Source organism: Plecotus auritus (assembly GCF_963455305.1).
Source record: "Plecotus auritus genome assembly, chromosome: 12".
Classification (NCBI taxonomy): Eukaryota; Metazoa; Chordata; class Mammalia; order Chiroptera; family Vespertilionidae; genus Plecotus; species Plecotus auritus.
The window spans coordinates 44,495,220-44,514,908 of record NC_137778.1 but is presented as its reverse complement, the minus strand read 5'-3'; the positions used below and the strand labels follow the sequence as shown (position 1 = coordinate 44,514,908).

General features: G+C 61.4%; 1 protein-coding gene across 17 annotated transcripts in view; it reads left to right on the top strand.

The window, feature by feature from the left end:
- The window catches only part of LOC308237465 (TLC domain-containing protein 4-like), a 48,092-nt gene extending 34,272 nt beyond the window's left edge, over positions 1–13,820 (top strand). For 16 of the 17 annotated variants that reach the window (XM_080648173.1, XM_080648182.1, XM_080648181.1 and 13 more), the window contains 6 exons: positions 3,558–3,723; positions 7,694–7,783; positions 9,765–9,823; positions 10,559–10,653; positions 11,425–11,498; positions 13,336–13,820. In XM_080648173.1, coding sequence (XP_080504299.1) covers positions 3,558–3,723; positions 7,694–7,783; positions 9,765–9,823; positions 10,559–10,653; positions 11,425–11,498; positions 13,336–13,654 — 803 coding nt within the window. In that variant the 3' untranslated portion in view covers positions 13,655–13,820. Of the gene's footprint in view, positions 1–2,784; positions 3,103–3,557; positions 3,724–7,693; positions 7,784–9,764; positions 9,824–10,558; positions 10,654–11,424; positions 11,499–13,335 lie in introns of those variants that run through there. The other variant, XM_080648176.1, reaches the window with a different exon arrangement.
- The last annotated feature ends 5,869 nt before the right edge of the window (positions 13,821–19,689 follow it).

Here is a 19,689-nt window from a genome sequence, read left to right as displayed (position 1 = left end):
TCAGTGGGGGGCCTTGCTCAGGGCGGGGGAAGAAGAAGCGCGGGTCGTGAGCTCAGGGGAGGGTGTCGAGGAGAAGTGGTGCTCGCAGGAAGGGCACACAAGGCTCGCTGACCTCGCCGGCGCTGTGTCAGGAGAGTGATGGAGTGGGCTGAGACTGAGGGAGGTGAGAGATGGTGACGGTGTGGACAAACCTTTCTAGAACTTTCTAGATGGGGAGAGAGGGGGAGAGGGTGGGAGAGACACAGGGTGGAAGGAGAGTGTGTTCTGCCTGAGAGCCAATAGGAAGATCTAGGTGAGGGGAGAATAACGGGGAGCGAAAGATCCCCCAGCGAGGGTGGGTGTGCCCGGGGCCGGAGGCAGGCGGTGGAGGTCAGGAGCCTGCTGGCATGAGCTGGCGAGTTTTCATCTCGGCTGTGAGATGGGAGGGGTTATCTGCTGAGGATGGGGGTGGATGGCTGCAGGTTTGAAAAGAGTGGGGACGATTCGGGAAATCAGCCGTGGGTGTGAGGGGCTGGGTGGCCAGCCACAGGAGGTGGGCAGGGCCTGACCCCTCGACCTCCCACGCGCCGGCCTCGCCCCTCTGTGCATGACTTCCCCACGGGCTACGAGGGCTCCCCACGCCTGCTGAGTGGAGCGGCACATCCGGGGGTGGCGCCCTGCCGGCTCCTGGCAGGGGAGAGGGACGGCGGGGTGGCCAGGGGCTGCGGGAGGGACGGCTGTGGGTCCAAGCTGGTGAAAGGGAAGCAGACGAGGGAGCAGCCGGCCGTGGACTGGCGATGTTGTGTGCGGAGCACCTGCAGAGGGGAGGTCAGCCAAGGAAACGCCTCAGGCAGAAAAAGGACGAGTGACGGCAGTAAAGGTGGTTGAGATGAGGGCCATTCCTGCTGAAGGTCACGGCCCTTGGCAGGGGACGGTGGCAGGGCGTGAGCGCGGCTGTGAATGGGCGGAGGCTCTGGGTGGGAGGAGGCGTTTGGGAGGCCGATGGGTGCCAGTGAGGACAGGGACAGCAGGGCGCACGCACCTCACCGCCTGTGGAGGGTGCCCTTCACACCTTCCCGCCCTGCGTGACACCAGCTGGGAGTCAAGTGCATGGGACATGCCTTGGGGAAAGTGCAGACGAACTCCCGTGGATGAGGAAGGGCTGATGGTTGTGAAGTCCAAGTCTAGACACGCCCCTCCCGCATCAAGACGCGCCCAGGCCTTCTGCAGCCTGCAGCCCCAGGCGGAGGTGTGCGACCCAGGCCTCACTTCCCCGCCTTTTCTGTGTGCTCCTGGGCTTGACAACGACCCAACTCCCAAGGGCCTCCGTCTCTGAGTCACGAGCCTTGTCCGGTTTCACCCACCTTTACGTTTCTTGCCTGACTCAGTGGACAGACAGGGCAATGGCTTCCTCCCGGGAGCCCGGCTCTCCTGGGGAAATCTGTAACATCCCGGGCGAGGGCTCAGACGCAGAGCTGGGAGGAGGGTTTCATTAACCGGTGTCGGTTGCGTCTTCAGTGGCAGCCGGCGCGTGGCTGTGGCGCTGTTCCGTTTTCAATGAAGCTTGTTTGCAAAGGGACTCAACACCCACCCCCCGCCCCGCCCAGTGAACCGAGTGTCTGCGGGGAACAGCAAGTGTCCAATAGGACACACACTCAATCAAAGCCAGCTTTTAAGGAATGACGGATCTCTTCATGGTGTATTTTTAAAAAATATATATTTTATTGATTTTTTACAGAGAGGAAGGGAGAGGGAGAGAGAGTCAGAAACATCGATGGGAGAGAAACATCAATCAGCTGCCTCCTGCACACCTCCTCCTGGGGATGTGCCCGCAACCAAGGTACATGCCCTTGACCGGAATCGAACCTGGGACCCTTCAGTCTGCAGGCCGACGCTCTATCCACTGAGCCAAACCGGTCAGGGCTCATGGTGTATTTTTAAAAATGGGACAGAGAAACGAGCAGTTCGTGAAGTGGATAATGTCGCCCGATTCCGGCGTGCTTTATGGCGTCACTTGGGCCAGCATGCACGACGTGAACGCTCATTGGACACGTGAATTGTAACAGAAGTACCTGAGCGGCCCCCCTCCAGGGCCGGCGCAGAGAAGCCTCCCCCCCCCCCTCGGGTTGTTGACGTTATTCACCGGCCACAGTTACATTGGACGGTGCGCGCTCTCCTGCTTCCTGGCTTCCTTTGCTTCACGCACCCGCCCACAGGGCCCCTGTCTGCTTGGACCTTAGAAAAACACGATCCCTGCCCTGTCTCGCTGAGAAAATCATAGCGACGTGTAACGTATCCACAAAACCCACCTTCATGTGCCATTTGGTTAACAGTCCACGAAAAGACCACCGATTAAAGTGAACACACAACAGGCACAGTTTTTAGAAGAAGGCAAGGGCAGTGAATCGCAGAGGGGATCGCGGTGTCGGTGTTTTTGCCGAGCGCACACTAGAGGAAGGAGGAGGGAATTCATTAGGGACACGGAGGGACTGACGCTGTTGCTGTTCCGACGCCCTGGTTGGAAGGGGACGAGGCGAGGCTAAGTTGGCTTCTGTTGATTTATTTTCTTTTCACTCTCGGGTCAGCCCCCCCCGGGGGGCGGGGCGGGGGAGGGGGGCTGCAGGAAGGCTGGTTTGCTGGACGGACCAAATGCTTCCGTCCCTTTTTTTTTTTGTCTAAATGTTCCTAAGATTTTTAGGAGCCAAAATAGTTCAGCTCAGTGAGGCAGAAAACGTGCTTTGAAAGTGCTTCTGACGTTCTTTTCACGAACGCTACCCTTAAAACCTGAAGCGCTTTTATGAAAACCTCTTTATTTTAAAGAGGAAAAGCCGTGGAGATAGGTGTGATTGCAGGATTTTTTTGTTTGTTTGTTTCTGTTAGGATTTTTTTTTGGTTTAATTGTTTGTTAGAAATTATCTAACCAACGCTCATCTTATAAATGAGGAAAGTGAGGCATAGAGAAATCAGGTGATTTGTCCTGTTTAATTGAAAACATCACTGGAAGAATCCCTTAGCGATAGCACTTGACATTCCCTTCTCGTCGTAAACTCCGAGACTTGGATGTTCTTGCCTGTCACCAGGTTACAGTTGAAAGATCACAGGAAAAACATTGAGCTCTTTGAGGTACGGGCTTCCCGCTTTTATTTCAAATATAGATACAAGGGTATATGCCCGATTGCTGGAAAAGGCTCCAAATTCTTACCGTTCCTTTGTATCCCTACACTTGCGCCAAATGAAAATAAATGGCTAAGCCCTAGCTGGTGTGGCTCAGTGGATAGAGCGTCGGTCTGGGGACTGAAGGGTCCCGGGTTCGATTCCAGTCAAGGGCACAGGCCCGGGTTGTGGGCTCCATCCCCAGTAAGGGGCGTGCAGGAGGCAGCCCATCCATGATTCTCTCTCATCATTGATATTTCTATCCCTCTCTTCCTCTCCCTTCCTCTCTGAAATCAATAAAAATATATTAAAAAAAGAGAAAAGAAATGGCTAAACGGCAGTCACACACTTTTAAAATGAAAGCGTTAATTTAGGTGCGCCGTGAGCCGCTGAAAGCCACTGAGCGCCCTCGCTTCCCTCCGCAGGCGGGGGAGCCATGGACGCGGGCGACGCGCTGGTCCTGGGCACCATCCTCGCCAGCCTGTTCGCCTTCCAGCTCCTCTTCCACTTCGTCAGCTCCTGGCTTTCCGCGAAGGTCTCCCCCGGCTTCAGCCGCCTCGGCCCCGCAAAGAAGATAGAATGGAACTCCAGGTAACGCTCACGGAACGTCGCGGGTCTTTCCAGAAAGCGAGTTTCGTGAAATAAAATGACTTAAAATATTTCTAAAAGGCCTTTCATTGAGCCCCGGCTGGTGTGGCTCTCCGCTGAGCATCGTCCGTGCACCCACAAGGTCACCAGTTCGATTCCCAGTCGGGGCACGTGCCCAGGTTGCAGGTTTGATCCCTGGTTGGGGTGCGTGGGGGAGGCCACCCACCGGCATTTCTCTCTCCCATTGATGTTTCTCTCTCCCTCCCTCTCCCTCTCCCTCTCCCTCTCCCTCTCCCTCTCCCTCTCCCTCTCCCTCTCCCTCTCCCTCTCCCTCTCCCCCTCCCTCCCTCTCCCTCTCCCTCTCCCCCTCCCATCCCCCTCCTCCTCCCCCTCCCCCTCTCCTTCTCCCTCTCCTTCTCCCTTCCTCTCCCTCCCTCTCCCTCTCTCCCTCTCTTCCTCTCCCTTCCTGTCCCTCTAAAAACCAACGAAACAACAGTCTTCCGTTTCGGATCTAAGACAATCTAAGCTGAAAATTGTGACGTTAGGACTAAGAAGACAGGTTGCTAGCTCTCATACAAGCAACACTGAAGCATGTCTGACATTGAAAGATGGTGGGGGAAACGCATTCAGGTTCCGGGTTAGTGTGGGAGGAGCCGGCGCCAGCTGGCGGCCGAGAGGGCCGTCTTGCTCGCTTCTCTGAAACATTTACGATCAGCAGCCCACGTCCTGGCAGTGACACCAGAGCGCAGCGAACAGGAGCCGGCCGCGCAGCCTATATATAGTCTTGGCCGCTCAGCCCGCGGCAGCTGACCGCCGGCCCGGGGACAGGGTGTCTCTCTCGGTGAACTTCCCGTTGCAGCCCTGAGCCCTCCGGCATCTACCCTGTTGTCATAGGATCCTAAAGTGAAAGCTGCTTTTCAGATTCTTTAACACAAAAACAAGTGGAAAGCGAGCAGACGTGTGAGGACGCAGAAAGCTGTGTCAGTTTTATGAGTTGAGGGTTTTTTGGGTGAGTTACCCACCGCTTTCTGTTGCTGTTATTCGGTTGAAGTGAAGGCTAACTGTAAGATGAAGTCAGCAGGTCTCTAAAATGGCCGTAATCACCGCCAGGAATACACGGGGAAGGTCTGCCTGGCCCATACCGGCTGCAGCTCTTCACCCCCAAAGGGAGAACGCGTTCCCCGTGGGTTTTTGACAGAATAAGGACTGGGGCTTGTCTCCAGGACAGCGAAGAGGTGGTTCCGTGGCGGGAGGCAGGCGGTATTAGCCGTTTCCTTTCCAAACTCTGCCTACAGGAGGGTAGAACCGGGGGAGAGAGCGGCCGTGTTCCTGTTTCCGTTCCCTTTTCACCCTGGTTAGAGGAGCCACAGGCCCATGCACTTGGAGAGCTGCCAGCCCAAGAGCGAGGGAGGGACGGGCCCGGAGCGTAGAGACGATGACCATGCGGTGCGACCGGAAAGCACTTCTCCCCATTCAGCGTGATCCTGGCCCTTCTGCACGGGACCGCCCTCGGGAAAGGGGTCGTGAGAGAGGAGCCGGGAAGATATAACGCGGCTCCTGATGCTAGCCGGGTGCGCGGCGCGTGCTCCGGCCGGGTCAGTCCTGTCCCCCGCCTGAGCTGGTTTACACGGGCTTAACGCTGAGAGGCGGAGAGTGCAAAGGAGGAGAAGAAGTGGCTGCTTTTTGAGCCAAGTGCACGCACGCACGTCCTGAAATCCAGTGTCCCGTCTGGAGGCAGACAGGCGACCCTCCCCGCTCCCCCCTCCCCCCCCCCCCCCCCCCCCCGCTGCCCGGGATAGTCTCCGAGGAACTGGGTCTGGGCCGCCCAGGGAAGGGCAGGAGGGGGAGCGCCAGGATGTTCTCGCCCGAGAGGGAAGGTGTAATTCGTGCGTGGGGCATCGCTGTACTCAGTTGCGGCTTTTTCTGAAAACACATGTGGGAGCTGCCATTTCTGTCCTCGTTCCGTCCCCTCGGCTCCTGTGGGGTAGACAGTCCTCCTGTCTCTGACGGTCCTGATTTTAAACCGGCTTCTCCAGCGCTGAGCCCTTGTCTGATCCCCTGCCGTTTCTTCCACACGCACGGCGCTCGTGGCTGGGCCCGTCCGTAGCTCAAGTTGCCGTTCGAACACGGTCATTGTCGCCTTAAAGGCAGAGCGCCGGCTCCTCAAAGCCACGCGTTTCTCTTCCACCCTCTTTGGGGAAAAAGAAGGAAATGTCTTCTCTGGGTGGCATTTGGGTGACGCTGAGGCGTCTCCGTCCGGCTTTGCCAGAGTTAACTCTGAAGTTTGACCAACAGCAGCCTCTGAGCACACGGACTGTTGATCCGCGGGCCCCGCCCTTGGTGGAGGGAGCACCGGTCCCGGTGACGTGGAACTTTCTCGGGACTTGTCTGCTAGTTCCTCCCCCGAACACACTGCTCAGCAGGCACGGGACCGAGGCCCGGCCTCGGGGACAAAATGTCACACTTTGTCGGAAAGACACTTTTGTGATGTTGGCGAGAGGTTCGCTTCTTCCTTTTCACAGAATTCCCACATGGCAGCAGAAAGCTGGCTGCGCGACGATTGGTTGATGGATTTTATTCTGGTTTTGGTCGCTCGATGATTGTTTAGATGGAGGGCTTCTCGGACATTAGGGTCTTAACCCCTCGATCCTGCTGTGTCCTCGTGGAACCAGGGCGCACGGCGTGCCAGCGCACCGAGCACTCGCCCGGACGGGCTGGGTGGGTGGTTCTCACTTCCCAACGCCCCGCTGGCGTGTCTCACTGAGGCTTCCTCGTCGCCGTGTTCGATGGGCGTGACTCCTGCAGCCCCGGAAGCGCGATGGGTTTCGCGGGACCTCTCCGTTAGGACCACGCTCCTGTGAGGTCCAGCACAGTGGTCTTCCAAGTTACAGTGATCTTCTCTGATATCAAGATTGATGTTGGTATTAGAGGCCCGGTGCACGGATTTGTGCCCTGGTGGGGTCCCTCAGCCTGGCCTGCGCTCTCCTGCAATCCGGGACACCTGGGAGGATGTCGGACTGCTGGTTTCAGCCCGATCCCTACAGGCCAGGCTGAGGGACCCCACCAGGGCACAAATCCGTGCACCGGGCCTCTAGTATGCATATAAGATCTTTGGTTAATCTCTTCCCGCCCTCCCCGCTTCCCTCTGAGATTCATCAGTCTGTTCCATGTTTCCATGCCTGTGCGCTGAGCATCTGCCCCCTGGTGGTCAGTGTGCATCATAGCTGCCAGTCGAACGGTTGCTTAGGCTTTTATATATATAGATGTTTCACTCACCTTTGAAGAGGCAGGGCCATGCAGAGAGGACGTCATCGCGGCTAATTTCTAGAGAGAAGAGTGCGCTGCTCCTTTCCTCTGCGTTCTGACGGAGAAGAACAGTCTGTATTTCTCACTCGCATACCCTGTTGGCTGAGTCACCCCATTCTTAGCGTGACGCTCACAGACACTGCGCGTCCATCTAAACCCCGTTCCTTCCATCGCGGAAGCCTGGCTGTGAGCTCTCCCGCGGGCGTGCGTTTCTTTCACAAACAGGTTTCTGTGTCAGTCCCGGGTCGGTTTTTCTGTTCAGAAGCGCTCTCGTACTGGTGACAGCGTTCCCACGATACGGCCCGGCCATCCGATGTGCCTCCGGGGCCGTGCGAATCCTGATTCAGGATTTGGCGTTGTGCGCCGGGAGACTTGGAGTCATTCCCACTGCTGGAGCAGGAAGGAGCCCGGAATCCTGGGACACGCAGGGCGGCCCCCCCGCCCCCCCGGGCACTGGGGGGACAGAGCCGTCAGGGCCCCCCAGCTCCGTTCCCACCAGCAGGCGACTTGGCGAACTTCCAGGAGGAACCTGTTAATTCCAAGGTCAAGCGTGGCTGGTTCCCGTGCTTACACGTCCCGATCCTCTTGTCCAGCGTCCACGTGCTGCCAGCGTCACGCCGATGCCGCCGTGGAACGGCCCTCACGTGGCCCTCTCCTTTCGTTTCAGGGTGGTCTCCACCTGCCATTCCGTGGTGGTTGGGGCTCTGAGCCTGTCGGTGTCCTTGTTCGACGAGGCTGCCATTGCGGACCCACTCTGGTAAGCCACCCCGCCGCGCCGGTGCTGGGGTTGGGGGGGACTGTCAATAGGACGCGGAAAGCACCCGGCTGGCTCGGTCTGGCTTCAGCAAGAGGGCGGTTGGCCTATGCGTCGCCCAGGCTCCCCCGGGAGAGCGTGCTGAGCGTGCTGCCGTGCCGGGGAGCGGGGCCGCGTCCCGGAGCCGCTGTGCTGAGCAGCCACGGGTTATCTTTGAGGCAGGACAGTCCTCGAAGTTACGTCTGACCCATCATTCGAAACCACAGCTGTTCAGGGAGACTCGCGGCGTCCCCGTGGGGAGGCGGGTCCCGCGGGACAGGCTGTGCACCCGGATAGGGACGTGGATGCATGTCCCTCCCGGGCAGAGCTCCACACCCGCACTTCCTGGCGTTTTAGGGGGAGCTGAGCTCCGAGCAGGGGGGGGAGGCGTGTTCTGGGAGAGCGACCGAAGCGGGTCCTTCGCCTCCTCTCTCTCACTGGGTTTTCATTTCCTTTATTTTTGTTGCTCCTCACCTGAGGGCCTTTCCCCACTGATTCTGAGAGAGAGTGGAGGGAAGGGAGGGAGGTGGGGGGGGGAGAGAGAGAGAGAAACATCGATGTGAGAGAGACACATGGGTTGGTTGCCTCCTGCACCTGCCCTGACCAGGGCCCAGGATTGAACCTGCAACCAGGTGCGTGCCCAGGACCCTTTGGTGTGCGGGTTACCCCGCACCATAACCGCTGAGCAGCACCAGCCAGGGCGTACGGAACGACGCCCCGCACCATAACCGCTGAGCAGCACCAGCCAGGGCGTACGGAACGACGCCCCGCACCATAACCACTGAGCAGCACCAGCCAGGGCGTACGGAACGACGCCCCGCACCATAACCACTGAGCAGCACCAGCCAGGGCGTACGGAACGACGCCCCGCAGAATCACACCACCATCTTCCCTGGGAAGGTGTTCTCGGAAGCAAATCTGTCCAGTGCAGTGGTCGGCAAACTGCGGCTCGCGAGCCACATGCGGCTTGTGAGCCGCGGTTTGCCGCTCTGTTGACTCATGAGTTTGCCAGCCACTGACCTAGACTCTCGATTCCAATAATTACAGGCTGTTGTTGGTCCTTGTGATTAAGCCCCTATCCCAGCGGTCGGCAAACTCGTTAGTCAACAGAGCGGCAAACCGTGGCTCGCGGGCCGCAGTTTGCCGACCTCTGGTTTAGTGAGTCCAGTTCCCTGACCAGGTTTTTTCTACCGCAACCATGTCCAGTGTTTTTTTCCTTTTCATAGTCTTCTATTTTATGGACACGCGTCCACAGCACCCGTCCATTGGGAGGTGAATCTCATAACAAAGAACTGGCTCACGCCCGTCATAACAGTCGACGTGTCTGCGTTTCCTTCGAGGCCGCCACGCGCCCCGGGCCCGGCTCCCCCGGGTCCTGTGTGCGGCCCGACGTTGGCGCTGCCCGCCTTTCCCACTTTGAGTGCGGGTCGCCGAGCACATTACAAGCCAGTGGTGAAGGACTGGCCACGGTGCGGAGTGGGGAGCGTTAACGGGAGCGCGCAGGGTCTCGCTACGAGGAGGCCCTGTCCCGTCCCGTTCCCACTAGGAGCTGACGCGTCCGCCTCCATCCAGGGAGGTGCTGACGGGGACCGCCTCCCGTTGGCGGGCGAGACGATTTCCTGAGGTTGTGCGAGTCTCTGATTCAGAATAAGGGACCACACGTCATCATCATCAGCGTCCGAATCCCATTCGAGCCCTTTCTCCAACAACTCGCGTGAGAACACGCGTAAAAAGCTGCCTTTTGGTGAAACCATTTTCCTGAAACGGAGCTAATCACAGCAGAAATCCTGCTCCTCGTGCAGCGGGAGGAGCTCCGTGCCAACACAGGCCTCTGTGCACAGGGCGGTTCCCATTCGAGACCAGGGAGCCGTGTCTGTCTCAGCGGGAAGAGGTCTGTCACCTGTAACCGTGCGCTAAAGGCAGCTTTCTTCCACGCTGTTCGCAGGGGCGACTCGCTGCTGGCGAAAGTGAACGTGGCTATTGCTTCCGGCTACCTCATCTCTGGTGCGTGCCGTCTCTCCCGTCCTCCAAGGTTCCCCGTGGGGCTGCGCACAGCGCCCGCGGTCTGTGCTCCGGGGCGATGACTGCTCCGAGAGGCAGCTTCAGGACCCACACAGCGGAGAGCGTTTTCCTGTCGCTGGTCCCCGACGGGGAGCAGAGCTGCGGGAGGGGCCTCCCCGAGGCCTGGGCGCGTCGGGTTAGCGAGGTCCCTCTGTGGCCTGCGGAGCCTCTGGGTGGGGACAGAGGATTCCTGCAGTTTTGTCCTCGGAGTCTCCTGCCCGGGGCCCGAAGTGTGTGCCCTCGGCGTGGCGTAGGGTGAGGGGAAAATTTGCAAAAGTCGGGTTCCAGACCGGCCGTCAGTGAGGCTCCTGGCCCCACTTCCCGTGCCGGGCGGGCTGGAGTGGCCCCGGGACCCTGAGGCCAGAGGACGCTGGCTCGTGCCCTGGCCGTTGAAGCCCCTGACCGGACGAGAACCCGGGACCCTTCAGCCCACAGGCCGAGGCTCTGTCCGCTGAGCCACACCAGCCAGCGCTCACTCGTGCTTTAACAGTGTGCCCTCCTGCTGGGCAGCCCCAGGGGGTGGGGCCGCAGCTGGGTGGGAGCCGATGACAAAGCGGGTCCCTGGCCGCTGAGGCGGGAGCAGAGGCTCAGGCGGCGGGGCGAGCGCGGGAGGGTGACCTGCAGAGGCGCCGGAAGCAGCGCGGCCCCTGGGTGACGCCGCCTTCTCCCTCCTCGCAGATCTGCTGGTCATCGTTCTGCACTGGGATGTGATCGGCGACAAGTTCTTCGTGATTCACCACTGTGCCTCGCTGTACGCCTTCTTCTTAGTGCTGGTGAGTGCGGGCGGCGGCCTGGCCCCTGGGGGCGGGAGGGGCTCCGGGGACACCCAGGCCCACCCCCGACTCCCAGGCCCTGCAGACCAGCTGCAGCCACGTCCGGGGTCCTCCCTGCGACGTGCCAGCCCGCCGTGGACAGAACCACGCCTTCACGCGGGGTCTGAGGGTGGATTCACCCACTCGGAAGGCAGACGGCCCCCCTTCCTTGGATTGTCACTGAAAACCCGCGGGACCGTGCAGCTGTTGTGTTTGTCCACCTTCCTGGCTGCACGTAGGATTAATCCACGCCTCACCATGGCAACCAGGAGTCCCTTCCAGGCAGACCTCTCCAAGGGAGACCTGGCTGCACCACATTGGCCAGAGCGAGCTGTGACTTTTTAACTTTATTCTATTATATCCTCACTGATTGCAGAGAGGACAGGAGAGGGAGAGACAGAAATACCCATGATGGGAGAGCATCATGGACCGGCTGCCTCCTGCACGCTCCCTGCTGGGGATGAGCCCACAACCCGGGCCTGTGCCCTGACGGAGCATCGAGCCGTGACCTCCTGGCTCCTAGGTCGACGCTCCGCCCCTGAGCCCCGCCAGCCGGGCCGCTTTGGTCTTTTACAATATTGCGGCCCCTGGTGACCGCTGAGGCCCATCAGGAAGAGAACTGTTCGCAGACCCGGCGTGGAGGTGGGCGTGACGGCGGCCGCGGGCTCGGGTCTCCGTGCTGGGAAACTGGCGAGAACGTCCCGCCTGACTGCGTCTCGTGTTCCTCCCCAGAAAGACGGCACGCTGCAGTACATCGCGAACTTCCGCCTGCTCGCCGAGCTGTCCAGCCCCTGCGTGAACCAGCGGTAGGTGCCGGGCGACACGGCTGTGCCAAGTTGTGTTGTGGATTGGCAGCCGGGGTGGGGGGGGCTGTTTGTTTCCCAGGCCCCAGAGCTCCGGTAAGAACGAGCGTGTGGACAGGCGTGATGACCGCCACGCACCGCCCACTTTCACAAGTAAGTCCCGTGGGTACCAGGCCGCCTGCGCCCGGCGCGGCCTCCCAGCCCGTCACGGCCTGTCGCCGCCTGGCCTCTCTGGGAGCGCGTCTCCCCGCCGGCTGTCCATCCGTCCCTTCCCCCCCCCCCCCCCCCCCCCCGCCCCCGTCATCGTCCGCGCTGAGTGCCTGGAACACAGACTAACGCGTGAGCACCCGCCCCACCGCTGGGATGGATGCGTCTCCTCGCACAGTCTGTCTCCTTCTCTGCTGCTCGTTTATCTCTGTTTCAACCCACACGGCTGCGGGGAGACCCGCTCCCGCGCCTCCGGAGTTAATGTTCCTCTGGGTCCGGCCCAGGCGCAGCTCAGCCTCAGAGTCTTGCTGGACGCTCTCCAAGGTCCCAACAAAGGTCCTGCTTGTGCTCACAGCCCTCGGCGAAGCTCTCCCCACCCGCTCGGCTCACAGTGTCCAGCCCGCAGCCCCTGTCCAGCCCCCGCCCAGCCCCTGCCCCTACCCGGGGCGCCCAGCCCCCAGGCCCCAGCTCCGGGGCCTGTTTCCTCTCCTGTCCTTGTCCCTCACTTTCCTTCTTTCTCTCCCTGCAAGGGAGCCTCACCCCTTCCCCATGTGCATTAGAGCAGCCAATACCAACACGTGAGGCTGGAAATTAAAGAAACCGCAGAGCCGGGCTGGCGCGGCTCAGTGGTTGGACGTCGACAAGGCTCGATTCCCGGTCAGGGCACAGGCCCGGGTTGTGGGCTCCATTCCCAGTGCGGGGGCAGGGGCGTGCAGGAGGCAGCTGACCCACGATTCTCTCTCATCATGGGTGTTTCTCTCTCTCCCTCTCCTTCCTCTCTGAAATCAATACAAATATATTAAAAAAACACAAGAAAAACAAAACACTCACATGTGTCTCAGTTTGTAAACAGTGGCTCGCCTGCCCCCCCCCCCCCCCCCCCCCCCAGTTACCTCCCAGGAACGAGCCCGGGCGACAGGATCTATGTGGCGGCTGAAATGGTTACCGTTTCGCCTTTGGGAGCGATTTTAGTTGGTTTTTATGTCCCTTGGACACACCCCATCCTTTTGTCTTTTGATAAAAGGCGTGTTTGTTAAAAGACAGCAAACCTATAGGATGTGTGTGTGTTCTGTGGACCAGCCCCAGCACCAGCGACTCCCCCGGCAGCCCTGGCCCCTTTGGTGGGAGAATGGAGTTAGAGCCCGTGGCCTGGGCCCGGGCGTGCTCGCGGCCGCTGTGTCCGCACCCTCCCCGCTGGCAGCTGGGCGTGGACTTCCCTGCGGGCATGCACACGCACCTGTCACTGTTTCTACACCTGCCCTGCCCTCGGCCTCTTCTGTCCACCTGAGGGGGTGCTCACGGAGCTGTAACAACGGACATAAAACCGTTACTCCCCAGAGATGCAAAGCAATGCGACGTTCTTACGTTTTTTCTTTTTTTAATGTATTTTTATTGATTTCAGAGAGGAAGGGAGAGGGAGAGAGGAACAGAGGGACAGACACATCAGTGATAAGAGAGAATCATGGATCGGCTGCCTCCTGCACGCCCTCTCCCCCCACCTCGGGATGGAGCCCACAACCCAGGCATGGGCCCTGCCTGGGAATCGAACCCAGGACCCTTCAGCCCGCAGGCTGACGTTCTGTCCACTGAGCCACACCGGCCGGGACAGTGTGGTGTTTCTTCCGTTTTCCAGGTGGTTCCTGGAAGCCCTGCAGTACTCCAAGCTATCCACGGCCAACGTGCTCAACGGCCTCCTCATGACGCTGGTCTTCTTCGTGGTGCGGATCCTGCCCATCCCGTCCTTCTACGGCTTCATGCTCTCCGTGGTGGGCACCGAGGCCTACGCGCGGCTGGGGCTGCTGACGCAGTGCTCCTGGGTCGGCTCGTGCGTGGTCCTGGACGTGATGAACGTCATATGGATGGTCAAGATCTCCAAGGGCTGCCTCCGAGTCATCGCGCTCATGAGGCAGGAGAAAGCCAGGAACAGCCTTCGGAACGGAAAGCTGGACTGAGCGTGGACCGCGGTGCCCGGCGGGTGGATTCCGGCATGTTCTCCTGCTTCCGTATCAATTACACACGTTGCCCAGGGTTCCAGTCTCTCTCTCTCTCTCTCTCTCTCTCTCTCTTTACATTTTTACCTGTAGGAAAGAGAAACTAAAATTTTGTTTTTAATCCCAAGATTTCTTTCTTGATTTTCTTGCGCATCATAAGCACGGAGGAGGCGTGAAGGTTTCAATAAAAGGTTAAAATGGAGGGGTGGATCTTTCCAGAGCTCCGAGACCTGCCTCGGCATTTTCCCCGCCAGGCGCTGGCCTTCCCGGCCCCTGTCCTGCGGGGAGGTGGACCTGCCTGGGAATGTGTACCCGGCCCAGCCTCTGCACCGCACGCCTGCCTGCGCGGGGCCAGTTCCTAACGGGCCGGAGTGCCCTCTCCCGAGGCCGCTCCTCGCGCTTCCTTTTAGACGCCCACGTCCTCAGGGCCCTCCGCTTCCTTGGGGCGCTGGCGGCGTGCAGGCGTGGGAAGTGCTCCCCGCAATGGGGAGTCCTTGGGGCGGCCCCGTACTTCCACTTGAGCATTGCGTCAGGTCACTGCCTGTTGCGTTGCGCGGTGGGTGCGAGGCAGGCGAGCCGAGCTCCTGGAGGGATGAGTGCCGCCTCCCAAATGCTCGGCAGGTGCCGCGCGGCCCGCGGGAGGCGCCGGAGAAGCAGCGTCCGCCCCGCCGTCTGGGCTTCCCTGCGCGTCGGTGAGAAACGTCGTTCTTACTGGCACGAGGCGTGTCCGTCCCGCTCCGAGGCGGGCCTTCTCCTGATGTGACCAGCTCTGAACGCCCCCTTTCCTGAGGGCAGGGGCCCCCTCGGAGCTCCTCCCGCTCCCTCCGGACCAAGCCCGCGAGGGAGGCCCGGCCGGGGGCTGGGACGTGGCGTTCTGTTCCGTCCGTCGCCGGCGTGTGTGCGTTGGTTCCGGCGGCCCAGACAGACCGCCAGCGCCCGCCCTCGTGGCCTCGACGTGTTCCCCTCGGGGACTTGCCTCTCAGGTGTGTTCCTACCCGGGAACAGCAGAAACTCGGCGTCGCCGGCATGAATACCGGCCCTTCACGGACCCCAGACCCAGAGCTCCGGGCCCTTCCCTGGTCGGCCTTCTTTCCACGCGTCTGAGGCCTGAGGCGGAGGGGCGGCTGGAGAGGGGAGGCTTTGGGGCGGGGCTGGGCTGGGGCTGGGGCTGGGGCTGGGCTGGGGCTGGGGGCTGGGGCTGGGGGCTGGGGCTGGGCGGGGCTGGGCGGGGCTGGGCTGGGCTGGGGCTGGGGCTGGGCGGGGCTGGGCTGGGGCTGGGGCTGGGGCTGGGGGCTGGGGCTGGGGCTGGGGGCGGGGGCTGGGGGCTGGGGCTGGGGCTGGGCGGGGGCTGGGCTGGGGCTGGGGGCTGGGGCTGGGGCTGGGGGCTGGGGCTGGGGCTGGGCGGGGGCTGGGCTGGGGCTGGGGGCTGGGGCTGGGCGGGGGCTGGGCTGGGGCTGGGGGCTGGGGCTGGGGCTGGGGGCTGGGGCTGGGGCTGGGCGGGGGCTGGGCTGGGGCTGGGGGCTGGGGCTGGGCGGGGGCTGGGCTGGGGCTGGGGGCTGGGGCTGGGGCTGGGCGGGGCTGGGCTGGGCTGGGGCTGGGGCTGGGCGGGGCGGGGCTGGGCGGGGCTGGGCTGGGGCGGGGCTGGGCTGGGTGGGGCGGGGCTGGGCCTGGGCCGGGGCGGGGCTGGGGCTGGGCTGGGGCTGGGTGGGGCGGGGCTGGGGCTGGGCGGGGCGGGGCTGGGCCGGGGCGGGGCTGGGCCGGGGCGGGGTGGGGCGGGGCTGGGGCTGGGTGGGGCGGGGCTGGGGCTGGGTGGGGCGGGGCTGGGGCTGGGTGGGGCGGGGCTGGGGCCGGGCGGGGCTGAAGTGTGAGACCATTTGAAGAAGAGAACTGAATCTCGGTCCGTAACCACAGGATGAGGATGAGGTGGTCTGGCTTGTTTTTGAAAGACGTGACGTCATGTGAGCTCCAGGGACTTGTGTTTAAAGCTGCTCACGTGACGCGAGTATGTGCTAAGTCCCAGCACTCGGTATGGGGAGTGGAAACCGGTTTTCTCTTGTCCTGTTCTTGCTCTTTGGCAAGGAAACGCCTTTTTTTTAATGGAAAACATTAGAAAACTAGTTTGGAAATGAGCTCCGTTAGAGAGAAACAAAACTGGAAACACGTGTGTGTGACTCTGCGTGCTTCTGTGGTCCCCGGACGCAGGGTGTCACCGCGGTCCCTCCGGCTGGAACCCTGCTCGCTCGGGGCAGCGCCAGGGCCGGGCAGGTGGCGTGTTGGTGCCTCCAACTGCCCTCTGCCCTTCCCCCGGCAGCGGTTCCTCCGAGTCCACAGCCGACGCGGACGCCACGCGTGGCTGCGGACCGGAGGCCGGGAGTGAGGAGGCGCCGCACACTGCTGACCCGGCCTCGCTGTGCGGTGACGGCCGGGCCCCGAAGCTGTAAGACGGCACGACAGTTACGGAGCGAGCGCTTCTTGCCGGGATTTTCCGTGTGAAGTGCTGTGACCGCATGGACCGAGTTCAGCGGTTCCCTTGGGCATGGGGAGGTTCACAACGCTTGTTCAAATGTTTATTGAAAATAAAAAGCAGCGTGGCACACACTTCTAAGCAACTCCCTCTGTGTCTGTAGAACACGGCGCGTCGCAGCCTGCTCTTTGAATGTGTGGTCGTCTAGAAAAACGAAAAATTCTTTTTTAAAAAAAAATATATTTTATTGATTTTTTTTACAGAGAGGAAGGGAGAGGGATAGAGAGTTAGAAACATCGATGAGAGAGAAACATCGATCAGCTGCCTCCTGCACACCTCCCACTGGGGATGTGCCCGCAACCAAGGTACATGCCCTTGACCGGAATCGAACCCGGGACCCTTCAGTCCGCAGGCCGACGCTCTATCCACTGAGCCACACCGGTCAGGGAGAAAAATGAAAAATTCTTACAAAATGTTGAGAATGAAGGAAAACGAACTAAAGCGCAGGCGCTGCCGGCCGCTCCGCCCGAGGCAGCTCAGCCCCCTGGGGAGAACGCAGGGCTGACGAGCGTGGGCTCCAGCGTTCTCGGTCTCGGAGCTTCTACATCGCTCTTGTTTGCATTGGCTCAAACGCAGGCGCGGGCGGATCGGTGCAAAGCCTCAGCGGCGGCTCTGCTCTGAGGGGCCTGCAGCCCTGCGTGGGGTTGGCTCTCCACGCCCCCGATCCGTGCACCGCCCCTCGGCTCCGCGCTGCCCCGCCCGCCCCACGCTCAGAAGCGGTCTGCGTGGCCATCTGTGGGGGAGCGTGTGGCACGATCCATGTTTGTTGTTTTCTTTTTAAGGGAAACAATCATGTCCCAAAAGAGACAGTTAAAATAAATGTTCGGCCCGGCCGGCATGGACCTAGGAACCAGGAGGTCACGGATCGATTCCCGGTCAGGGCACACGCCCGGGTTGCGGGCTCCATCCCCAGGGTGGGGCGTGCCAGAGGCAGCTTATCCACGATTCTCTCATCATTGATGTTTCTCTCTCTCCCCCTCTCCCTTCCTCTTTGATCAATAAAAATATTTTTAAAAGGAAAGCATCGCAGGAAGTTTAAACAGCGATCAGACAAACCATCCTGTTTGAAGGGGCGGTAGGAAGGCCTGTAGCATTCACGAACGCCTGTTTATAACACAAGCGAAGCGAATCGTGTTAAGGTTTTATTGGGACACATCTGTAGCTTCTCTTAGTCCTTAAACCGGTTTAGCGATCAGAGCGTCCGACCGGAGCCGCTGTGGGCGTTCCCTGCGCGTCTCCCTGGGACCCGGGTGAGCTGGCTGCGGTCACGGGGGGAGTGGGGGGGCAGCCTGAGGGAGCCCTGCTCTTTCATCTGCCAACGTACTGGCATCCATTTCTTTTCAAAACAAACTTGCCAGCAAATGGCTCAGCCCGGGGTTCCCCCAAGTACAAGGCCCGCGGAGCTGAGCCGGTCCTGTCCGTGCGGGGCCGCAGGCCGCCCTCCCGGCGTGGGGAGGGAGTCGCCCGCACGGGGACGTGCTGTGGGTCGTGCCGGGGAAGAGGGTGGCTTGCACACCGGGCTCCGTGTTTAAGACCAAACCCAAGGAGGGCATTCCTGACTCAGAGACGCAGCTCCTGCAGCTCCGAGGACACCCAGGCTTGTCCGTCTCCAGCCTGTCACCCTCTCTCTGTTCACGCAGCTCCTTCTGCGCGCGGAGGTATTGCTATGCCTCGGCTAACGGAGCCCAAGAGCACACACAGCATGTGCTGTAGGTTTCCATCCCTTGCTCAGTCGGCTTCTGGCTTAGGATGAGGCGAATTGTGGGGTAACAGTGAGAACCTGTAATGATTGGGGATGGGGGTTTCACCTGGAAAAGTCACTTGGAAACTGCGGTCAGTGCAACAGCCAGGATGACAGACAGAGACTGTGCACCCACTACTGAGCGATCCTGGAGGCCGGAAGGCTGTCGCCACGACGGGAACCGAGGCCACGCCTTCCGCGTGCTCTCCGGCAGGCGGGACGGGACTGTGAGCCGGGCGGTCAGATCAGCCTGCTCAGCGGGTCAGCGCCGCAGTGTCTGTCCGGGGCTGCGGGGTGCCCTCCGCGAGGGAGCAGCCAGGTCTCTGTTCTTACTGGAACGGGGGCCCGGTGGAAGCGCTCGGGAGCCCCAGCAGGCCCTGCGTGTCACATGGTGGGGGGGGGGGCACGGCTCTGCCTGGGAATTGACTTCATGTTCTCACAGAGCCATACCCCCCCCCCGCCCCCGCCCTACGGAAGCCGTGGACTTCCTGTGTGAGCACATGGACATGGTGCCAAGCTTTGTATTTGGGGGGAGGGGGGAGAAATCAGTAATTTAGCGCAAAACTCTGAGTCTGCACATCTTACAGCATTTAGTGAACAGACGATGATGAAAGTGACTTTACTCAAATCAAGATGATGTCCGGTCCTGATCCCAAGTTAGTTCTTGCCCTTCAAGGCGCTTTAGAGCCCTGCCCTTCCCTCCCCCTCCTCCCCCTGCCCTCCTCTCCCTCTTTCCTCCCCCCTGCCCCCTGTCCCCTCCCTCTCCCTCCCCCCTGCCCTCCCCTCCTCCCCTCCCTCCCCCTCCCCCTGCCCTCCCCTCCCCCTTCCTCCCCCCTGCCCCCTGTCCCCTCCCTCTCCCTCCCCCCTGCCCTCCCCTCCCTCCTTCCCTCCTCCTCCTCCCCTCCCTCCCCCTCCCCCTCCCTTCCCCTCCCCCTGCCCTCTCCCTCCCCCCTGCCCCCCTCCTCCCCTCCCTCCCCCTCCCCCTCCATTCCCCTCCCCCTGCCCTGCCCTCCCCTCCCTCTCCTTCCCCCTGCCCTCCCCCTCCTCCCTTCCCCTCCCCCTCCTCCCCTCCCTCTCCCTCCCCCTCCTCCCCTCCTTTCCCCTCCCCCTGCCCTCCCCTCCCCTCCCTTTCCCTCCCCCCTGCCCTCCCCCTCCTCCACTCCCCCTGCCCTCCCCTCCCTCCTTCCCTCCCCCTCCTCCCTTCCCCTCCCCCTCCTCCCCTCCCTTCCCCTCCCCCCTGCCCTCCCCTCCCCCTTTCCTCCTCCCTGCCCCCTTCTCCCATCCCTTCCTTCCCCCGCCCTCCCCTCCTCTCCCCCTTTTCTCCCTTCCTTCCCCTCCCCTTTCCCCTCCCTGCTCTTCTTTCCCTCTCCCCCCTCGATGCCCTCCCCTCCCCTCCCTCCCCCCTGCCCTCCCCTCTGCCCAGCCTGGCAGCGCCCCGGACACCTTTCAGCCCTGCCAGCAGGAGGAAGGTGCTCTCTGGTGTGTGTGACCCGGCGGATTCAGTAAAACCTTGGCAGCCCGTCCTGCGTCTCCGCGCCCTGGGCCCTGGGCCTCACGTGGCCTCGGTGCTGTCGGCCAGGCTTGGCCCAGGCTCCTGGCTTCTCCGCGGCTGGTCCCAGAGCATCCGGGGGGGCAGAAGTGGCGAGCGAAGCAGAATGGGAAGCGGCTTCCCTTTGGAGAGCAGGGAGCCTGAGTCACGCTTGGGGACACGGGAAGGCTGTGGTGGGAACA